Source organism: Pezoporus occidentalis, unplaced genomic scaffold, assembly GCF_034315485.1.
Source record: "Pezoporus occidentalis ecotype Australia unplaced genomic scaffold, CSIRO_AGI_Poc_V1 ctg54, whole genome shotgun sequence".
Classification (NCBI taxonomy): domain Eukaryota; kingdom Metazoa; phylum Chordata; class Aves; order Psittaciformes; family Psittacidae; genus Pezoporus; species Pezoporus occidentalis.
The window spans coordinates 3,700,950-3,722,442 of record NW_026915877.1 but is presented as its reverse complement, the minus strand read 5'-3'; the positions used below and the strand labels follow the sequence as shown (position 1 = coordinate 3,722,442).

Sequence of the window (21,493 nt, the reverse complement as noted above, 5' to 3'; positions counted from 1 at the left end):
TTTTAATGCTGTTGCCGTTTTTATTTGCTACCCTTGGCAGCTGAAACGGTTTGGCAACAATAATGTTAACTTCAAAGTAGCCTGGGTCTAACATTGAAAATATCTTATTTTCAAAGTATTTGACATTTTAGTGTGCAGGAAAAGCACAATGCCGAAGTAGTGCAGAAAGAGCACTACAAACACACCTTAGGTATCATTATTCTAGAGAAATTATTAGTAGGCAATAAATACGTTGCGTATGGGAAAATCCAAGGCTGCTAGTACCACAGCCGATTCTGAGTTTAGTGTTGGGTGAGATACATGTGGCTGTAGCACCTCTTACTGTTTAGTGCATGCAAAATCAGGGATTGATATCTGACATTTATGAAATAACAATAAAAATGGTAGTAGTACTGAAGTATTTGCGGAGATTGCATACTTTTGCATGACACAGCCTTAAAAATGTTGGTAAGTTCAGATGACTTAAAAAGAGAGGAGAGGAAACTGATGAAAGTAAAAAATGTCATGCATTTTAACTGTACCTCACTGAAAAATGTTGAGTAATAAATCCTTAAAAAGGGAAGAAGTTTAAAATTCTTATAAGGTATCACATTATGGGGGAGTAGTGAGAAGCTACACGTTTTAAGTACATAAAATCAAGTAACATTTTAAGACAATCAGGCTTTGTAAACGTGTTGTTTTTCTCTCTGATGAATTGGTTATACTGTTTAAATTTCAAAGCAGCGGTGGTGCCACAAAAAGGCTAGTTTTAATTATGAGAAACGAGAGTACAGAGTTTAGGTGATTTTCTAGAAATGGTGATATCCTTTCTTCTACCTACTTGGAGTGAATTAACCTTTGACTGGAAGTTTGAAGAACTGTGACTTTTTTATACCCGTATTACATACAAACCCTTGATATTTTCATAGCTGCAGCTTCCACCATGAGCCAGACCTACGTGTCGCTGGCGTCAGCCGGTCAGCCCTGGTGTGGGACTGTTCGGATGCCGCCGTGGGTATACCGGTCCAGGTGTACAAGGGCTTTGTGTCGCCGTGCCTGTGTGCCTACCTGTGCCTACCCGTGCCTCGCCGTGAGGGGGCACCTGGCGTATGAGCCTTCTGTGTGGGAGCGCAGCAGGGAGCATGGAGGCAGTGGGATAAGGACCAGCAGGAGCAGATAACGCAGGCCGGTCAGGGTGCGCTGCCTTGCGAGGAAGCGTCGCTGGATACCGGGGCTTCCAGCCGCCAATGGTGAGAATCAGGACACCGCTCCTGCACGGGCTTTCCAGCGGCGGCCGCGAGGCGGCGCGGGGGAGGCCTTCCCGCAGCGGGGCTCCGGGACTCGGGGCCCGTAGTTTCGATTTCTCGGCTCGGCCGGGGCAGGTCGAGAGCCCGATGCCCGGGAGGCGCCGGGACGGGCGGTGCTCAGAGGCAGCCGCTCTCCGCCGCCCCGGACATCAGCGGAAGCCTCAGCTCGGCGGAGGGACAGCCATGGCAAGTGCTGGGATTGGCGGCGGGAGAGGGCGCGGGCAGGCCTCCAGAGGAACGTCATCGTCCTGGCCGGGGCCGGGCCCGGGCCCTCCGGGAGGAAGGGCCGGCGCGCTCCGGGAGGCTTCGGAGAAGGGCTATGAGGAGGGCGCTGGCCTTCCCGCTGTCCTCTCCAGTCCCCGCCACCCCCGCACGGCTTGGACCCGCCAGCCAGGGCGCAGAGAGCAGCCTTCTGCTTCGCTTGTTAAAAGCCTCAGAGGGTTAAAAGTAATGGCAGCGCTGGGGAGGCGAGTGAACCCTGTCTGTCCCTCGCTCAGTTCCCGCACAGGAAGAAATGTCTTGTCTGCCATGGCCTGGTGCCCTGACCCTCAAGTTATTTAATGGTAGCATCAGGTCCGATTTCCCTGTCATTAGTATTACTATTTATGTTTTTTAATAACAGTGAGAACCTATGAGGTCTATAGGTAAGTCTTCATGTTATCTCTTGTCAGTGTTGATACGTGTAGCAGATATGCCAAGAAATGGCAAGTCATAGAATCACGGAATGGTTTGAATTGGAAAGGATCTTAAAGCTCATCCAGTTCCAAACCGTGTGCCCTGAGCCGGCACATCTTCCACTAGACCAGGTTTCTCAAAACCCCGTCCAACCTGGCCTTGAACACTGCCAGGGATGTGGCAGCCACAGCTTCTCTGGGCAGCCTCTGCCAGCATCTCACTACCCTCACAGGGAAGAACTGGCCATGCACAAGGCACTGTGGTCACCAGTGACCAGCATTGCAGGGCTCTTCTCCCTTACCCGCCTGCCTGTGTCCCTGAGGCACCCCCCGCAGCTGTGCAGCTCTATCTAGCAACAGCCACTGCGTACAGACTTGTCTTGGAAGTGATTCAACACAAACAAACTGTGTGTTCATGTGGATTTTTTTCTAACCCCAATAGTAGGCATGAGTGCTGCTCCAAAATACCAGCTGGCAAGGTGCAAGATGCTGTCTGGCAGCTGAGTGCTCCCTCTCATGCTTAGGCTGCATCGGCTGTGTGAAGCGTGAGAAAATCCTGCCTATAGCTCCATCAATCTTGGGAGCACCCTGTTTATATTCTCTTCATGTTGTCTCGTTAGTGCAGAAACTTGCTTTCACACGAACATTACCACCAAAATAATTGCCTAATATAATTAAAGCTTCTGGCTCTTTAAGTTTGATGGTGACAAAAAAAGGCCCCATGTCTTTATGAATTAAAAGCTCCCCTGGTTGCGCAGTCTCATTGAGTCTGTCTCTTCAGAAACACTGTGGTGGTGGTCCACAAGGCTTTTGACGCATGTCAATAGAGCATTCGCCCCTGGCAGCGCATTCTGCAGGCTTTGTAATTGCTGTGCTGGCTCTAATATTTTATGCAGCCCAGAGTCTAGAAGAAGCTTTGTAAGAGAAGTCCAAAGAATTTAGCGGGAGTGGCTGACCATGAGTGCAGTCACTTTGAAGTTATTGACAGTTCATTCCTGTGAATGCTGCCATGCAGATATACTAAATTATTTTCTTTCTTCCAAAAAGTCAATGAACTGTTACAAAATTTACTCAGTGTTCCACTATTTACAGTAATTGTGCCATGATATTCCCAGTGAAGTATTACTGTTTATGTCTGCGTAATGAGAATGGAAAGAAAATATGCTTTTCTTAACAAGACATGAATGCAAATCCTATTTAGGATGGGTTTCATGTTTGCAGCATTAGGAGGTTTGGCTCTGATGAAAATCATGTGTGGTGCTAGTTGTTTTATGCACTGCAAGTCTCAGATGACTGGGATTATGTTCTTCCAATTTAACAATTATCCATTTAATAAGTGGAGAGAGAGGAGTCAGAACACAACCCTAGATCCCAGCTCTCATGAATTTAACAAGTACAGTCTGAATCTGACCCTTCCCCTCTGAAAAGACAATCTTTACTGAACAGTAAGTGCAGTTAAAATTTTTCATTCTCTTCAGATTTTGAATAGTAGAAGAATCAAGAAGAAACTACGTCGTCAGTGTGACACTGGACCTTTCATTTGAAAAACTGGTACATTTAGTTCTAATTTTTACTGCTTTAAGAAGATACTGAGAAGGCGTAAATTACAATTAAGAGTCAGGCTACTTCGTACTGCGCTGTACTGTAAAGGTGCCTAAGGGAGGCTGGTATCCACTGAAATCTGATTCATCAGTCTTCTAAACTGCTCAGTAAATGAACAGGTTGCTTATGCAAAGGGAAGGGGAGTCCCTTCAGCAATGGGTGTGAATCTGGGTAACCTCTGTGGGAGGTCACCGGGACTCCGTGCATTTATGGTGTGCCGTGTCTCTTGTGTGCAGGCGACAGGACAAGCTGCTAAATCAGCAAGGACAGTTGTCATCGCTGGTGTTCCAGATGGCCTTCTGCACAATGATGTCATGACCGACATACTGACAATTCATTTCCAAATGTCAAAGAACAACGGTGGAGATGTGGAGGACGTAATGTATCCCACAGACAAAAAAGGAGTTGCATATGTAACTTTTGAAGACCAAAAAGGTAGTTAGATGAATGTACTATAGAAAATACAGATGCCCCCTAAAGAATTAGCCCTAGAATGTTAATCCTAAAAGAAATTGTTTTAAATTGTTTGCTGGTACTAGGATTTTATAGAACTGAGAGACTAACACCTCTCTTTTAGTCAGCCAAAGTTTTAGGATTGTATTTCTCTTCTTTGGAGTCATGGCTCTCCTAGTTTTGACTGGGATAGAATTAATTCTTTCTCTCCTTTTTCTTCTTTTTTTTTTTTTTCCTCTAAACAGGCTTCTTGCAAAGTGTTTGTTATGTTTGCTTTTAGGAATAAATTTATACCATGCATAACAGATAGAATTTTTGTCATCAGGCATTTGAGAATAAATCTCTGCTAATTAATGTTCTAAGAAGACAGGCTTCTGCCTCTCTCTCTGAACAGTACTGGCTAATCATAAAGTATTAGGCAAAAATAGTGAATTACCTATGTGTACGTTTGCAACATTGTGAGGGAAAGCATCAAGAGAAAAATACCCATGAAATGTTCTGCCATCAGACCTGCATTAATGCATTATCCTACTGCATGAATCTGGCTTTCTCTTCAGTTGTAGAGAGTGTTCTAAAAAAGGATGAACATCGACTAGAGGACAAGAGGTTCTCCAGATACTACCCGCTGGAAGTAACCCGCTTCTCTGAAAATGTAAGCTCTTTCATAATTTATCTAGTTGTACTTCCATTGCTATCTTAACCGTTACTTAACTTATCCAATTCAAAATTCTAGGTCTTCAGCTCTGTCACATGTGTCCTCGATATGTCTATTTTCAAAGAACAATTCATTTTAGAAGATCTGATACAAGAAATGAAAAAGAGTACAGATTTGAGCTTTGGTCCTTTGCAATCCAGTGGGCATATTTCTGTTCAAGGGTCATTTCCAGATATCAAATTGCTAAGAGACTTTCTCTTATTAAAAGCAAAATCCATTTCAGAGAAGGACAAAAGAGAAAAAGGTACATCCCACCAGAGACCAAGAAGGAGGCAACAGCAGCATGGACTTACCACGGAGATGAGTAATTTTGTTCATGGTGTGGAAAAACAGGTGGTTGTTCTTGACACAGATATATATCGCTACATGAAGTCCTTTTTTCCCAGGACATTCATAGTAAGTGATGACACTGTGATTTTTGACATCACTGATGGTGATGTAACTACACTATATATTGAGAATGCTGGAAGTAGGTCTGATGCTGGACAGGCATTACAAGTCAAAGAGAAAATTGAAAATTGGTCTATAAAACTCCATAAAACTCTGCGTAAGGAGAGGATTGACTTCAAGGAACACACCAGAGATGAAAAGCAGAGATATAGGAGGGCGTGTGAAAGTGTGAAACCCCATTACCCTCATGTTTTGATCATCTTTTATGATACTCACATTGATGTTATAGGAAATCCTTCTGAGGTATTTGAGTTTATAAAGAAAGCGAGGAATGAGATTCAGAGCCTGTTTCGCAGCAGGTAGAAAGCTAGTGTTTATGTTGCTTACATGCTGTACTTGTACAGACTATACCTGTGCACATCTGTGTCACTAAAGATCTGTCACATTGCTCCCACTCACAGGTTGGACAGTCTGCATCTGAGGGTGAACAAGCCTGTTCCTCCTGATGAAGTTTGGAACAGGAAGTAAATTATCTCTGTATCTCTTCTGAGCTTAAGAGACTGAAGAAGTTAGGCCTCTTCTGTCCAGATACAGCTCCTTTTTCCTTTGTTAGATGTGTTCTGGGCGTATGCACTTTCATTCTCTTGTCATCAGAGAGCACAGGATGAGAAAAGGCAATTTTTTTTAAGAGTTCTCATTATCATAAGAAGTCTGACTGACAAAGCTGGGTAAGCCAACCTGGTACAAAATACTGCACTGAAGTCATGTTTCTGTGCATAGGGAGATGACCACTGAAAACAGGAGTAGTGGCCTGTTTCTGTTGGCTTTATCTGCAAAAGCAAGTTCTTGTCATTGGGATGCAAGAAGAAGATACAGCTTTGATGCTTGAGGGGATGAAATGCTTATTAAATATACAGGCTTGTCATGTCTTGAAAAAGACCTTAGAAGATGGTAGTGGAAGTTCTTGACAGTAAAAAATAAGTATGTTTATTTTCATAAAAGCAATAGCATGTTTTTTTTTTTCCAGAATCTCCCCCAGAAGTACTGTGTACTTATTGCCCCTCATCTTTTCTATGTGGCTCCTTGTTGAAAGGGAATCTCCATCTTCTTTGTAGCCACTCTTTACTGGAACACGGTGATAAGGTGTCCCTTGAGGCTTCTGTTCTCTTTTTCTGATTCACAGCATTAGTACTTCCTATTCACTACTATAAATGTTTAGAGCTGGACTGGTAAAACAGTGGCATTGGTGTTAGTTTGAATCCTGACTGATAACTACTGGCTGAGCATCACTTTTTGAGTCAAGTTTGACAACATAACAGTTTGCAGCATGGGCACAGGTGTCATTCAGATCTTACTGCCTAGCAAGCAACTCATTTTTCCTGAGCGATTTTCAGTCAGAATCTTAGTGTCTTAAAATCATGAAAACATCACAGATGAATACAATTTTGTTGCTGAATCCTGGTTTAGCTGCAACAGCTCCTCTTCAGATCCATTTGTCAAGTACCCCTTTGCCACTGCGTCCTTGGCAGTGCCCAGCTGCTGAGTGCTGGGGTCTTTCCCTTGCACCCACCAGCCAGCATTGACTCATTGTTTCCAAGTGCTCTCCTATCCGGTGTCTCTGGTCTCATACCGAGGATGTAATTTCTTTAGACAAAAAGAGCTTTGCATTGGTGGTTTGGGGTTTTTTGTTGTGTTTTTTTTTGTTTTTGATTTCTATGGAGTGCCTAGTAAATAGGGACTGGATCCAGGGTGAATTAGCAAGTAGTAGCTATTGTCATGCTCCAGGCTTTCTGGGGCTACTTTTCCATGTCATATTTGCAATGATATCGGCCACAAACACCTCAACTTTGTCACCTTTGATGGTTCCTTGTAGCTATGCAAGGACAAGGCAGGACAGGGTCTTTACACTAGTGGTGGTAGAAAGTCTGTGGCATGTATGGCCAGTGACTGAGTTACTCTAAGATTTAAGCCCACAGAGGAACCTGCTTTCTGTAACAGAAAAAAAAGCTGTGATCTACCAGGATAAACAAATATTTGCAGTAAAAATATAAACAGCATTTTAGCAGAATAACATCATAAATAAAACATGTATTCGTTCCTTCCTTCACAATGTAGATACCATGGAAAACAATAAATGTTTAGAAAAAAAAAAATGAAAGTCCGATTTTGTCATTACCATGAATATTAACCAAATACAACAAAACAAATCAGTAGTAGGTCTGGTAAGAGACATGGCCAGCTCTCATTGTCCTGGTAATTTTTATGGCAAACAAAGCATTGCTGTATCTATTAAACTCCACTTGGGAAAGGCATTTTGTATTTGTGTATATTGGAAAATACCCGGGAAACCATATCAGATGTTATTCTTAGATCTAAGCTATTGTATTCTCAGCATCAAGTTTGCCTTTTAATTTGAAGAGAGAATTTGCTCGTGGGACCTCAACAAGGTATTTGTCCTTATTGCTGCTCCAATGCTCGCTGCCCTTCGCCGGAGGAGGTTACATAACAGTTCATGTTGTAAAAATACAAAGCCTAATTTTGACTTAAGATACAAGTCCTACTGACACAGCGTAAAAAATAAAGAATAATTTGAAAAGGTCACAAATAGCAGCAGAACCTGAGCCCACTTCCTGGCAGCACCCTGCTATGGTTAGTGGGGTAAACACCATTTTCTGTCACCTGAAAAGCTGAGGCTTTGAGGGAAAATTTGACATCCCTTAGCAGCGAAATACACAATTTGGAGGCAAAAGCAATCTCCGAGATTGACCGGAGGGGATGGGGGAGGTGGATGGAGGGGGAATGATTGACTGGAGTCCTTTCACCATCACCGACAGAAAGCACAGGGAGGACAAAGCCACCTTTACTCTCCATTGTACCTGTGCATCTAATTATGCAATGTAAAAAATTATTCAATTCCTGCAGGAAGGAGGTTGTTCCATCAGGAAAAAAAATCCCTTCCTGCAGGTTTAATTGTTGTCATCAGAACTGCCTCTGCCACCTTTGGGTTGCATTGAAACTTTCTCTGTGCATCTGTTAAAAAAGCAGACTACAAAAGACCTGTCACATCTGAAAGACTGCAATGCCCTCATGACATTTTCTTAAGGAAGAAGCACTTGCTGCTTTTGGAAGCCATGTGTCTTATTTTACAAAGAAAAACACAAAACCAAACAGCATTACTAGCAAATAACTCATTCTTTAAGACAACTTTTAGGCTTAAATCTTCATCTGGACACACTGGAGATTCAAACGCATAAACTTCAGATGAAAACAGACAATAGTCATCAGCCATCAGGGTGATGAGGTCATCAACCAGAGGGTGAGAGTACCTGCAGCCAGCTGGGGTCGAATGGGGACGTGCTCCCACCAGGAGAGAGGAGATGAATTTAGCAGGCTGTGTATCCGGAGGAGCAGAGGTGCTCACTTAGCTCCGGTTTGGCTCTCAGGGGCCTCCCATAAACAAATACACACAGTCGTCTTGTGTTGCACATCTTGTGCAAGAGAAGAGCAGCTGTAGATCAGAGCCAAGTGAGCACTGGGGAAATTCCTTCTCCGTTGCACAACATTTCTGTGGTGACTTCTTCCCTTGCATTTAGCTTGCATTTAAACAGCTGGTGGCTGTTTATGGAATATGTGGCTTCTATCCAATTTAATTAAAAATAACTCGGTTTTTGTCTTCTGGGCTTCTACCCCTTAATCAGCTACAGTTCCTAATGAAAAGACCTTTTCCATCCTTCTCTTTTAAACTAAGAGCATAGTAATATCACATGTAGATACATTACCTTTGTCACCTACCATTAGAGGATGGGAGTCTTCCCTGATTTCTGCAGCAGGCTGCCCATACAACTTATCTAAGAGAATAACAAAAATATTCATTTTAATTATGATTTAAACAAATAAACTCAACAAAAAATAACAAAAAACACACAAGGAAAAATAAGTCAAAACTGCACAGACATTCAGAATCAACAGCACCTAATCTGGTTGTAGTTACTTTTTCCTTAGCTACAGAGGATTGCAGAACATCTGCTGGAAAGCAAGTCCTTTTTCTGCTTCAGCTAACACAGCTTTGCTTTGTCTCCTGACACCCATTAATGACCTTTAAAGAAACCTTGTAAAAGTAACTCAGTTAAGAAGAAGCACTACTTCTAATGCAGGCAGCCACTGCTGCTGGAGCACTGCATTAAAGCCATTTCTCAGGTGGATTTCACCTCTTGTTACTACTACCACCTTTGTAAAAGGAATAGTATAGATCAGGACCTGCTACACAGAGTACTTTACCAAAAAAAAGCTGTATAAAATACTGGAAAAAACAGATGAAATAACTTCATACTCTGTAAATTCCTAACACTGTGAAGGAGGAAGCACATTGCATGCTGAGCGTTGCACGTACAGATGGCAGTGCTGTCACTTGGACTGAATCATGCAGAGGAAGGGTGGATTTTCTCCAAGGCAGAAGCTATGGTTGACAGTCACAACTCATCCATGATCAAGATGTAAGCAGCTGGCTGTGTGTAATGCCTATGGTTCTTCATACCCTAGTCCCTAGCTTGATCCTGGAATAGCTTCGTATTTCCTGCACACTCAAGGGTACCAGAATACAGAGAGGGTCCATATCGGGTCAGGTCTTAAGTAACAGCTACTGATGTGATCCGCTTCTCCAACTGGACACAAAGAGATGAGCAAGGGCCATCTCCGCCAGTGCGTTCCACGGCGTGGACTTCATCCCGTGCAACCTCTCTTGCCATAAACACGGGAAGCACAAGAGGGAGCCAGATGCTTTGGAGCTGAAATCCCAAAGTCTCCGCTGGGGTCCTGCCCAACGGCACCTGGTGAATGAGACGCCAGAATCAGGTGCTGCTCTGTCCCTTAGCTGGTGGAAACAGAACTCAGGTCTGTTTGCCTGGAGCAGAATCTGGGAGAGATCCCTTCCAGCCTTTCATTGCTCACACTTGCATCACTTTCTTTCAAGCTTGTACAAAAACGGGTAAGGAAATTGAGTACTTCCCAATTTCACACTGAAATCACAGACGAGTAAATTGACCAGCAGCCCGAGCACTGCTGTAGTTAGCTCCTTCTTAAACATCATTGCTTCAGCATGTAGGGCCTTGTACCAGACAAGCGCAATGTGGCACGATGCAGGCAGATCACCTTGGTGTCCACACAAGCTGTGGGGGATGACCACCCTGTTACCACTATCCTGAGACAGAAGGGAGTTAGATGAAGGAAAAAGCAGATGCAAGCCAGCTGTTCTGCTAGCTGGGGGAGATGTTTCCAGCTAAGCCCCATCCCTCAGACTTGAGGACCTGGATCCCAGTTTACCTGTACTGTTCTCGGTCTCCAGATCTCTTCCAAGTGCAAAGGCCTTGGAGGAGGGACACCACCAGCCCTCAGCCACCACTGCACTGAGCAATTTAACTCTTCCCACATGTACGAATAATCCATCCCATCTCTTCTTGGCATGGCTGGGACGGAAGTCAGTGGGCAGTGCTGGTATACAGCCATGGGTTTGATTTTCAGTTAAGATACCCTTAACAAAGATTTTTGAAAATCTTCGCTTCCATTTTGGCATAGATTGTGACAAATTTTTACTAGTTTTATAATAAAAGCAACATCTTGCCTTGGTGTTGCATATAGATGTGCTCTGCCTGGCCTGCACACAGGGACTTTGCAGAAACTCACCATTTTTACTATTGTCTGGGTGCTTCTATGTATTAGCAGACAGCTTTTGTACAGATATAGCCAGTTCTTAACAACTGGAAAGTTTTAATGCACACAGTAAACACCACTGAGAGCGCTTTTTCTGCTCTAAGTTATATGAACGCTTCCCCCATGAGTTAAGGGATTTGGCATTTCTCTCAGGCATACTTTACATTTTCCAAACTTTCTGAGTAACACATTGAGAGACTTAAGCATCTGCACTGCCAAATCAAATGACAGGAGGAACAATTTTGCAGGCTCATTAATGCCTAGCACTGACAGGCCTGGAGGGGCTGTGATTTTATTTACATAGGGTAGAGACAGGCCTTTAGGGAAGTGCAGTGTTATTTACACAGAGAAAATATGTTCTTTCTGAGGTAGGGGTCTCATTTGGTTGCAAAAGAGACAGGAATGGGAAGCACAGTCTTAGACAGATACGGTTTTACCTGTGCTTCCAAAACCACACTTAAAAGCACAGTCATAAATGCTGCTTTTAGTAGCAGCTGGAGTATTTCTCCCACATGTGGAACTGTTAAGAGTTCAGCTACATCAGCTATCCCACTGCTAGCAGAGCCCCTGAGAACAAACAAGGGTGAATCAGCTACAAAGGAAAAAAAAAGAGAACTTGAAGATGGGAAAATAAAGAAAACCCACAAAATAACAGCATTTATAATAACTACAGTTATCAACCCCCACCCCCTCCAAACTCTCCTGAAGTCTAAACCACAATAGCCGTATTTATCTAGTTGTTGGCTTGATACTATTTGCAGAGCTATTCTCCTGCTCCCCCACTGCTGCTCCCCAATATGCCTCACAAACATGCCCTGAGGTTGCCCCACACCATTACAGCCTACCCACACCACCCACCTCCTCCCAGTCTCTCTCCTCAGCCTATGAAGTATTGTCTTCACAACCCCAGAGTCATCCTCTCAGCCTCCACAAGAGCTGGTGATTAATTGAAGCCAGCTGCTTGGCTCTCTCCCTTTCTTCCCACACCACTTTGCATTCCTATTAAAGCACACACACTGCCCCAGCAGTGTATTTGGCTTTCTAGAGAGTGTAGCAGTGATGCTGCTGCAGAAACAGGGCCAACTTTCACACTAACCCTTTTCTTTGTGAGCTGTAGCTGTTTGGGTATCAGAAATTCACAATGGCAAACTCAGTCTGCAATGTCATTGGCCTCAGAAGGTATTTAAAGTCTTGCTGGTTTAGGGCCTGTGTTATGTTTTTAGCTTTTGGTGTTATATTCTCAGTTTTCTAATATGGGTAACCCTGAAGAGCCTCTAAACTTGCAGTGCTGCCATAGGAATCACATATTGAATACCTAATCATATAAGACATTCTTGAGAATGCTATTTAACTTACCAGAACTACGATGCCTTGTAGTAAATTAGTTGTCTGAAGTAACAATCTAGTTGTTGAGGATAGCAAGCCTCCTCTGAAGGATAATTTATTCTGCTTTGGAATAGGTGGTATGTGGTGGTCTCCACAGATAGCACACACATCCTTCCTTACTGTGCAGATGAAAAATCTTAGGTAGTTCTGGATTCTTGCTACGCATTTCTAGTTGACTCTTTTGCCTCTACTTAACTGCCAGCTTTGTTGTCCTGTTGGGAATGCAGAGGAAGGCACAAAAGAATTTGCAATGTGTATCCAGCATCACTGAGGTTGATGTGTCCTTATATTTCCAGTTACCATATGGTGAGTTTGCTGCGATTATGGACTGGTTAACATGCTCTTGCTTAGCAGTCTTTCAAGTTCCCCAGTACTTGGAGATAAAGCAAAACCCTCACGTGTCTGGTAGGTATCCTTCAGCTCTTGGAGAAATATCTCGGATGTGCAACTGTAAGTGAGGTGTGATTTGGTTTCCTTTGCATTTCAGGTGCTTGGAGCCTGTAATTGCACTGGTATCTGATATAGATCTTTCCAATCAGATGCTTGTGCTCCTGACCTGTTTTGTTCAGGGATGAATATGCTGCATGCTGAGAGTGCCACCAAGTTAGAACATTAAAACTGATCATGCAGAAGCTGCACTTGGTTTGCTTTGTACCTCAGCCCGAGGTTATCAACTCTTCATGTCAACTGACATTTAGGCTGCTTCTGTATTGGCCAGTCCTAAGCCACATCCATTGCCACTCCCAGGCTTTGTGCAAATAGAAACAGAAGTAAATAAATACCAGGGTCACAGAACTAAAGAGTTAAGAAAGCTTTGTATTCTTCCCCAGGGGAGAGCCTATTGCCGCTTGTAAACACTTGCTGTTTATTTCCAGGTGGTAATTAAAGCAGCTTCTCCCCACCAAGTCAGTATTACATCAAGAGGCTGACAGTTTCCCGGAGAAAACAGCTGTGCTCCCACTAACAAGCCTCAAGATCAGCAAAATGCGATGCATGTGCGCGGTTGTAGCTGCAGCTCTGGCATGTGAGACCCAAAGATATTTTGATAATTCTTAATGGTATTTCTCAGAGGTTTCTGGTTTTTTCTACTGTTATGATGCCAACTTGTAAAAGTCTGCTCATCACACTGTGAAGTTTTTCCTTTCTATTACTTACTGTGAGCTGTTGCTAATTCAATTAGGTAATAGTGACATATGGAATGGGATCTGTCAGGAGAGGGCAAACTAACCAGGGTATGGGCAGGGAAAGCATGGGGCAGCGTGTTTCTGATTTTATGGAAGAAATGCATTTTCATATCGTGCAGTTCAATGAAACACTTTTCTTTTTTTTACAGGATTAATTAATTTTTGCAAGGCTGGAGCAGGAGTTTGAGAAATGGTTTCATTCCCTTCATGTGGCATATTCACATTTTCACAAATGACTGCAAATAACTGGCATTCTTTAATAGGGAGGATGGAGGCTGGGTAAATTAAAGCAGAATTGTCAAGTATTACTGCTGAGTGGCCTTTGCAGGCTCTTCACAACCATACAAGGCTGGCAACAGCTGAAAGTGAACAGATAAAATTGTGATGTTCGTTCATCTTAATGGTTGCTCCAGTGAGTAGATAGTAGTAGCCTTGCTATTGGTTACGTAAACCTGATTTGAACATCCATATGTAGCACTGTTAATGGCTAGCTGGTGAATTGTGTTCTGCACTGAATTTAAACTTAAATGTGTGCTGTTGTATGAATAGGCAGTAAGTACAGGCGTCGCTGGAGCATGGTTACAGTGGTAGATTAGGAGCAAAAGTCTCTCCTTCCTGACTCCAGACTGCTGCTGAGGTCAGCCTGAGTATCCCATCACCTCAAAAAGAATTAGGACTTCATTCCTGTTTTGGCTTTGGTGGGCACCCTGGGCAGCACATAAAGCCATCCAGGCCTGTATTAAACACTGGGAAAACTCATAGATGGATTTGACAAAGGTCTCCCTGTCTCATGGGCCAGAAGCTTGCTGCTGGCTTCTGCCAGTCCATGCTGTGCGATGATGGGGTGCACCTTCCAGGAGGGTGGAGATTGCCAGGGAAGCAGCTGGCTTCCTGAAAGCAAAGTCTTATGGGAATCCTCAGGGCTCAGTTGTGTTCAGATAAGCAGGAAAACTCTCATGCTTACATTTTTCTTTGGTGTGGATTGACTTCATAGAATAGAATCACAGAATGGTTTGGGTTGGAAGGGACTTTAAAGATCACCTCGTCTCCAGGAATACCTTCCACTAGGTCCATCCAACCCGGCCTTGAACACTGCCAGGGATGGGGCAGCCACAGTTTCTCTGGGCAACCTGCACCATAATGAAGAACTTCTCAACCCTCATAATGAAGAACTTTTAATATCTAATCTAAATCTCCCCTCTGTCAGTTCAAAGCCATTCCTCCTTGTCCTATCCCTACAGGCCCCTGTCAAAAGCCCCTCTCCAGCTTTCTTGTTGACCCTTTTACATACTGGAAGCTGCTCTAAGGTCTCTCCAGAGCCTTCTCATCTCCAGGCTGAACAAGCCCAGCTCTCTCAGCCTGTCTTCACAGGAGAGGTACTCCAGCCTTTGGGGCATCTCTGTGGCCTTCTCTGGATGTGCTCCAGGAGGTCCACATCTTTCTGATGCTGGGTGCCCCAGAGCTGGATACAGCACTGCAATGGGGGTCTCACAAGGTTGGAGAAGAGGGGGCAGAATCACCCCTTTTGACTAACAAGTCATGGTGCTGGAGATGCAGCCCAGGACGCAGCTCTCTGAGCCACAAGTGCACACTGCCAGGTCATGTTGAGCCAGGACTTGCTGCCTCCACCAGTACCTCCCTTGCTCCCAATGGCAAATCATCTTTGTCACCACTGTGTCTTGGTCCATTTATCAGTAGTTTTCCACCCTCTGCTTTCCCACTGCCTTCACACTGCAGGAGCCAAAACCTTCAGTTCAGACAAATCTGCTGCTGAGAGGAGGTTTGGGACAGTCTCAGATTTGCTGCCCTGCCTGTCCCAGGGTAGATATAACCCCAGACTGCCTGTTCAGGGTAGATCTGCAAAGGTAGGGGCACACAGTGGTGACAGTTTTTGCATTAGCTAGTCATAGTATGGGCAGCACTCATAAGACTCACTGAAGCTGTGCTCTGTACCAATGCCAGTTCACTGCTGCCCTGGAAACCAGCTGTAAATACTCCATACATTAATTTATTTCCATAGACTACCAAAGCAAGGACTCTCTTCTTCCAGACAGGATTCAACTACTGAATAGACCCGTCCTGCTTTTTGGCCCCTTTGGGAAAGTGTGACAGGGAAAGCTTGCACTTATAGTGTTAAAAACAGGTAGTTCCACTATCTAGGCAGAAGCCTTCAATCTCCAGGGCCATCAGTCTGTACCCCTGACAAAGACTGAATGAAAGGCAAAACATAATTACTTACATATTACTCCATCTGACATCTTAAATATTAAGACATCTATCTAGTCTAAAATCATTCATATAAATGTGTTTGGGGCACCTTAGGCTTAGGAAATTTTCAGTAGATGAAGCGATAACGTTCTTTTGCTCATTTGGCCTCCTGGTATAATATGATTTGGTTTTCCTCAGATGCAAGGGGTTTGCTACAGCCTCATGCTGTGAAGTTTTCACCTGCCATGAATTGTACACTATTTCTGTTTGCCTCTGGAGATGTTTTCCATGATAGTCCAGCACATTAACATGAAATTTGAGGTAGTGCATCCATTTTTTGAGAAGTAAGCATTATGTAAAATGAGTATAAATGTCATGTGTTTTCATAACTGTCAAACTATTGTAATTCCTTTGTTATTTCATGGATTCAAAATTTGAGGCAAAGAGGGCAAATGCTTGCCTGAGGCCATATATTCAATAGCAGAATAAAAATTGACAATAACACAATAACACACTAAGGTAAGGCCAGGAAAATATTAACACTTTGTCAGCCTCAAGCATTTGGGAAGCATGGGCCATGAGACCCCATGCCACGTTTTACGTTCCTAAAGCCCTCCATGTCAAACTCTATGCCTTTAGAGGGCGTATTTCCAGCTGTTTAACTGAAAAGCAGACTAAAAAGCCTGAACATTAAAATAATTGGAAACTGGAAAAAAATAACAGATGCTGAGAATCTCATGTATATGCAAGAATTGAAGTTGGTGCTTTAAGAAAAGGAGTAGAGCCTATATTGTGGTTCATGACAATGTTGTGATAGACATAAAGTGCTGTTATGCTGGTGTTAAAGCTGGCTGAGTGTGAGCAGGGACACCTGGGGACAAATTCACCAGATACTGAACTTGCATGTTCACATTCAGACTTCTCCTGGTCCTCTATCCATCAGCTCTGTGCTTTTGCGGCTTGTGCTTTGGGCAGTTCATGGAGCTAGAAAATACTTTGTGAAAATGGCATAAACTGAAAAAAAAGGAAGAATTTTGAAAACTTCTCTCTAGCCAAAGAAAAAACAGACTTAGCAAACAATGCTTATTTTTGTTGAGGGAAAAGAACTGCTGTGTCTGACATGGTCCCTTATAAAAATGTATGTTGTATATGCCATTCCCAAAACCCGCCTATTTTGTAAACCAAATCGCAGATAGTGTCGGTTTGTGTATCGTACTGTATTTGTGCTCCTTTTTGCCTGGAAAAAAAAATTAACTCCAAAAAGGAAAACAGAGGGATTGAATATTAAAAAAAATTGAGGTGTGAAAACTTAGGGACATGGGAATAATTAGAAGTATTTTACTACCCACTGGTACTTAATGTGAACTGCACTTCAAACTTACACCAGTTAAATTACCTTTGTAGCTGTCGGCAGTTTCACGGCGCCTCAGGCCCATAGAAGCTGCGCAGAGCTCGTTACATCAGCCACTCAGACCAGTAAATCCAGGAGATTTGTTCATCTTCCAAACAGCATAGAAAAAGACTGGACTATGCGCTAATGAGCCCCCCTGGCATTTTTGGGGTGAGCAGCTGGAGCCCTGTGGTCCCAGAGCATCACGACTCTGGTACAGGCCCTTTTTTAAGTTGGATTTCAGCCATTGTTTGTGTTGTGAATGGGAGTGAATGTGACATGGAGATTGTAAATGTGACCTGGCACTGGCAGGGGTGGAGTTGTTGAACATCTGAATATTTATGTTTGACCTGCATCTCAGGGTCTGTAGCAATAGAGGGGAAATTGGGGGTGGCCCATCTCAGCTCTAGAAAGTAATTTTTAAAACTATTATTTTGATTAATTAGATGGCACCTAATGATGTGACCAACAGGCTCTTTCTCTTGGCCCCTTCCCCTCTGGTGGTGCTTTAGGACTTTGCAGGTAGGAAGCAGGAGCATGTATAGATACCCCTGGGACATCATGTCCTCTGGGTATCATTCCATAAAGACGTGCTAGCAAACAACATTAACAGCACTTACTAGATTTGGTATCTGCCATGCTCCTTTCTTTCATTCTTGGCCATAAGCAGCTCATTAAGCAAATCAAAGTGGGTTTTATGGGACTGCCCTCATCCTGTCAGGTGCACTTCACCCAGATGTGTACATGGCATGTCACCACCAAAGCGCTGCTGACACCCTGCACACAGCAGGGCTGGCACAGAGAATGTGACTGCACACTTTGTGCCTGTGAATATGCACTTCTGCTGAGTAACTTTAGGAGCGGGGCTTCCAGCAAGTCTCGTGGTTATGCGCAGGTACAGCCAACTTGCTCGTTTTGCCTCTATTTGTCAGGATATATCTGTTTTGATTGCCTGCACTGCTAACAGGAGCAGTTAGTGAATTGCAAGAGCCCTTCTTAGTGGGCTGAGAGCCACGTGAAATGCAGAACGGGTCCCTGGTAGCAGGAGTAAAAGAAAGCATGTCTTGCTATTCGCCGTCTCGAGTTACTGTTAGCCTGTACAGGAAACACTGGTCCGTGGGTGATCTTATACACCATATGTTCTGTAGTATGCACTACAACAGAGAGGCACAAAAGGGTGTGTTTATATTGTAACTGTTTTGTTTTTATTGTCCTTTAAGGTTTATTTTGAGAGGGTTTTTTTAAATAATGTGTTTATACTTTCCTCTGTGGGGCTTACCTTTCGAGTTGAAGCTGTTAACCACAGCCAGATATTTGGCAGTGATGCATCATTTTATACTCTCACAAAGGCCATTAATGTTCACTCTGAGATCGTTACCAGGTTAATGAATCACAGGATGCTGTAAGCACAGCCTCAGCTCAGCCATAAGTTAGGAACCAAGATTTCCCAAAAAGCTCTACAAGTCACTGGCATTGCCAGCTAATGCCAGAGCATGGCTGATCTCAAAGTACATGGCAAGTGGCAGCAGTTGAGGGGTTGTAGCTTGTTGCACCTATAATGGCCTATGGTCACCCATCAGACTCCTGCAAAGGAGTGGATGCTGTGTTGTTTTGCACAAGTAACTTGATGTGGTCAATGCACAGAAACATGACTGGGAGTGCTAAGGAAGCTCTGCTGAGCATGGGGTGAGAAGGCAGCCCCACCATGTTACACCCATTATGGGGCTGGGGTTCCCAAATCCCAGGGAAGAAATGCAGACTATGGATAGCTTAGCATCCTTCTGGTGTACAAAATGATGGCAACACTGTTTTAAGTATTTCTGGGCTGTTTAATTTGGCCTAAACACTTTACAGGCATTTTTCCTTCAGCTATATTTGTATTTTTATGTGGGTTTTAATAGACTAGTCTAAATGAGATCTTTGTCCCTCCCTGCAATTGCCCCTTTAAGGCAGCCTTATGATGCACTGTTAGACATTTCTTGCTAAAAAGCCTTGGGTAGAAAATGGGTTGGCTTGCTGCAGTGTCAGACCACTTGCATTGCATTTCTTTTTTTCAACCTTTGAAATTGGGCTAAAAAAGCTTAGACTAAGACAGGGGCCCTGGCTGGCACCAACAGAGAGGAGGACTTGATGCTTCATTTTTGTGGGAGCCTGCAGGTTCCTCCCCGAATCACAGCGAAGCTGGTGTGATACTCAAGTCAGCTAATTGTTACTATTAAAGGAAAAACAAGAAAGCTCAGACAGTGAATATGGAGATGCTTTTTGACTTCTGCAGGGGCACCTTTTTCCTTTTTTTTTTTCTTTTTTTTTTAAAGATTACCTTCAAGAACAAGAGAGCCTATTTAATTTTAAATTTAATGACTTTCCACCATCCCTAATTCTACCATTTCCGAGTACATTAGCTGTGTGATCTCCAGATTGCTAGAAAGATGTCATCAGGTACCAGACTGAATGTCAGACATAAAAGCTTAATAAGTGATATGCTTTACATTTTTTGTGCAATCGAATATAAAAGCTTCCACTCAGTTAAAATTACCAGAGGTAATTTCAACACAGCTGTCAAGTCTTTTTCCTAGAAATTGAAGTTTTTCCTAATGTGCTTTTACTGAGATTGAGGGAAGTCATTTCTGATGTAATTTCTTTGCATGCAGAAGAAAGGCAAAGCTTGACATCTTGCTGAGAAGGTATTTGTCTGGTCATCCTTAGCTGTATGCTGCTGGAGATGGTCCCCCAGGTTCAGACTGGGGTAGATTTAAGACAGGTCTGAATATGTGGGGCTGAGAGCTGAGGCTGCTTGGGGCATGCTGAAACTGATAAATTATGTTCAATGCTAAAAGATATCTCTTTGGATTTTTCCTGCAAACGCGTGACAGCAAGGAGATGAAATCCCTGCCTGAAATGGTCCCAAATGAGTGGCATGGGGCACTCCCAGAGCTGCCTTTGGAAGGCAAAGGAGTTATCAAGGAGCACCTGTGCCGTAATCCCTCAATGCCCCAAGGCACACCTCAGTGGGTTTGTGGAGGAAGGGCTCTACAGAAGAAAAGAATAAAAGAAAACATCAATGGCAGTGCTTTCAAAGCATCATTGTTATGGCTTGCAGAGTCAGGCATGGGAAAAAGTTATTAGTGCTCAGTTTAGGATAACAGAACAATGTCATTTCCATATTAAGGGGCTGCAGTTGAGTATGTAAGGCTTACTCAGCCCTGACAAAACAGGTGCTAAACCCAATGTACTTTGGATTGGGACTTTATCATGTTTGGCTTTTAAACCAGGTGATCAGCTACTCTGGGAGCCATTCAGTCGCTATTGTGGCCTTCAGAAAGGCCTTTCTTTAGCAGGGGAGTGGCTTTTTGAGAAGCAATGGTCTTTTAAAATCCACTGTTGAACGTGTCAGGCTGTGCAAGGGTCTCTCTGAGACCCAGATTTAATTTAGAACAGGGTGATAGATGTTTCATCATCTCCAAATGTCTGTCTCTTTTAAAGAAGGGATGAGGCAAAACTTATTTTTTTGAGTAGTTTTGCCTCCTGAGAACCTGCATTTGGCTTGCCTGGTCCCAGAGTCTTGGAGGGGACTGAGATATGGGGCTGGAGGCAAGCAGTGGGGAGAGCTGGTAAAATGCTGGGGATGGCAAGGCAGGAGGGGCCAAGGACAGCTCTTGAACCCCAAAGCCTTGCAGGAGGTTTGGAGCAAGGCTCCCTCCTCTCCTCAACATTGGCTTGGTAGCACAAGCTGAGCCAGGGAATGGAGGAGGAGGAAAAGGGTGATGGACAGTCTAGGGGGTCCTTGCATTTGTTCTGGGGGTGATGCATGTGCCCAGGTGCCCTTCCCAGTGTGTCAGTAACTTAGATGCTATGAGAAACCACCCCATAGTGTGACATAGCGTGTCTGGAGGCTGTGGATTTAACAGGTAAATAATGCACGTGTTGTCCATGAGGGAGCCTTGGGGAGAAGGGACAGCCACTCCTTCGAGGGCTGAAACCTCAGTAAGCATGTTTGGGCAGTGTGTAGCCCATGGGATCTATCAAGGTGAGAAGTCAGGACATAGCACCTTGCAGGCCACTTTGTGCCTTGCAGCTTTCCAGAGCTGGCTGATCCCTCTGATCCCACTCTAATCAGTGCTTGTCAAGCCACACCTGGAATACTGTATTCAGTCTTGGTCCCTGCTATATGAGATTCCGACTGGAAGGAAGAGGAGAATTTTTCACACTGAGAACCATCAGCCACTGGAATGATCTCTCCTGGGATGTGGTGGACTCTCCAGTGGTAGAGACTTCAAAGATTCAGCTGGACAGGGTGTTAGGACATCTAGTCTAGGTCTTGCTTTGCTTAGAAAGGTTAGACCAGAGGATCCTTGAGGTCTTGTCCAATCTGGGATTCTACGATTCTCTGCTTGGCTGTTGTCGAAGGTTTCTGCCATGGTTATGTCCCAAGAACTTATATTCCAGCTTGATTGTGACACTGATTTATTGCTCCAATGAGCTAAGTATTTGCTTAAGAT

General features: G+C 43.8%; 1 protein-coding gene across 1 annotated transcript in view; it reads left to right on the top strand.

Moving 5' to 3' along the window:
- Positions 1-1,339: 1,339 nt before the first annotated feature.
- Positions 1,340-21,493, top strand: part of RBM43 (RNA binding motif protein 43) — a 265,140-nt gene continuing 244,986 nt past the window's right edge. Inside the window, exons 1-4 of the mRNA XM_062637769.1 lie at positions 1,340-1,472; positions 3,799-3,997; positions 4,573-4,667; positions 4,749-5,892. Of these exons, the coding sequence (XP_062493753.1) occupies positions 1,374-1,472; positions 3,799-3,997; positions 4,573-4,667; positions 4,749-5,483 (1,128 nt within the window). The 5' untranslated portion in view covers positions 1,340-1,373 and the 3' untranslated portion in view covers positions 5,484-5,892. The remainder of the gene's footprint in view (positions 1,473-3,798; positions 3,998-4,572; positions 4,668-4,748; positions 5,893-21,493) is intronic.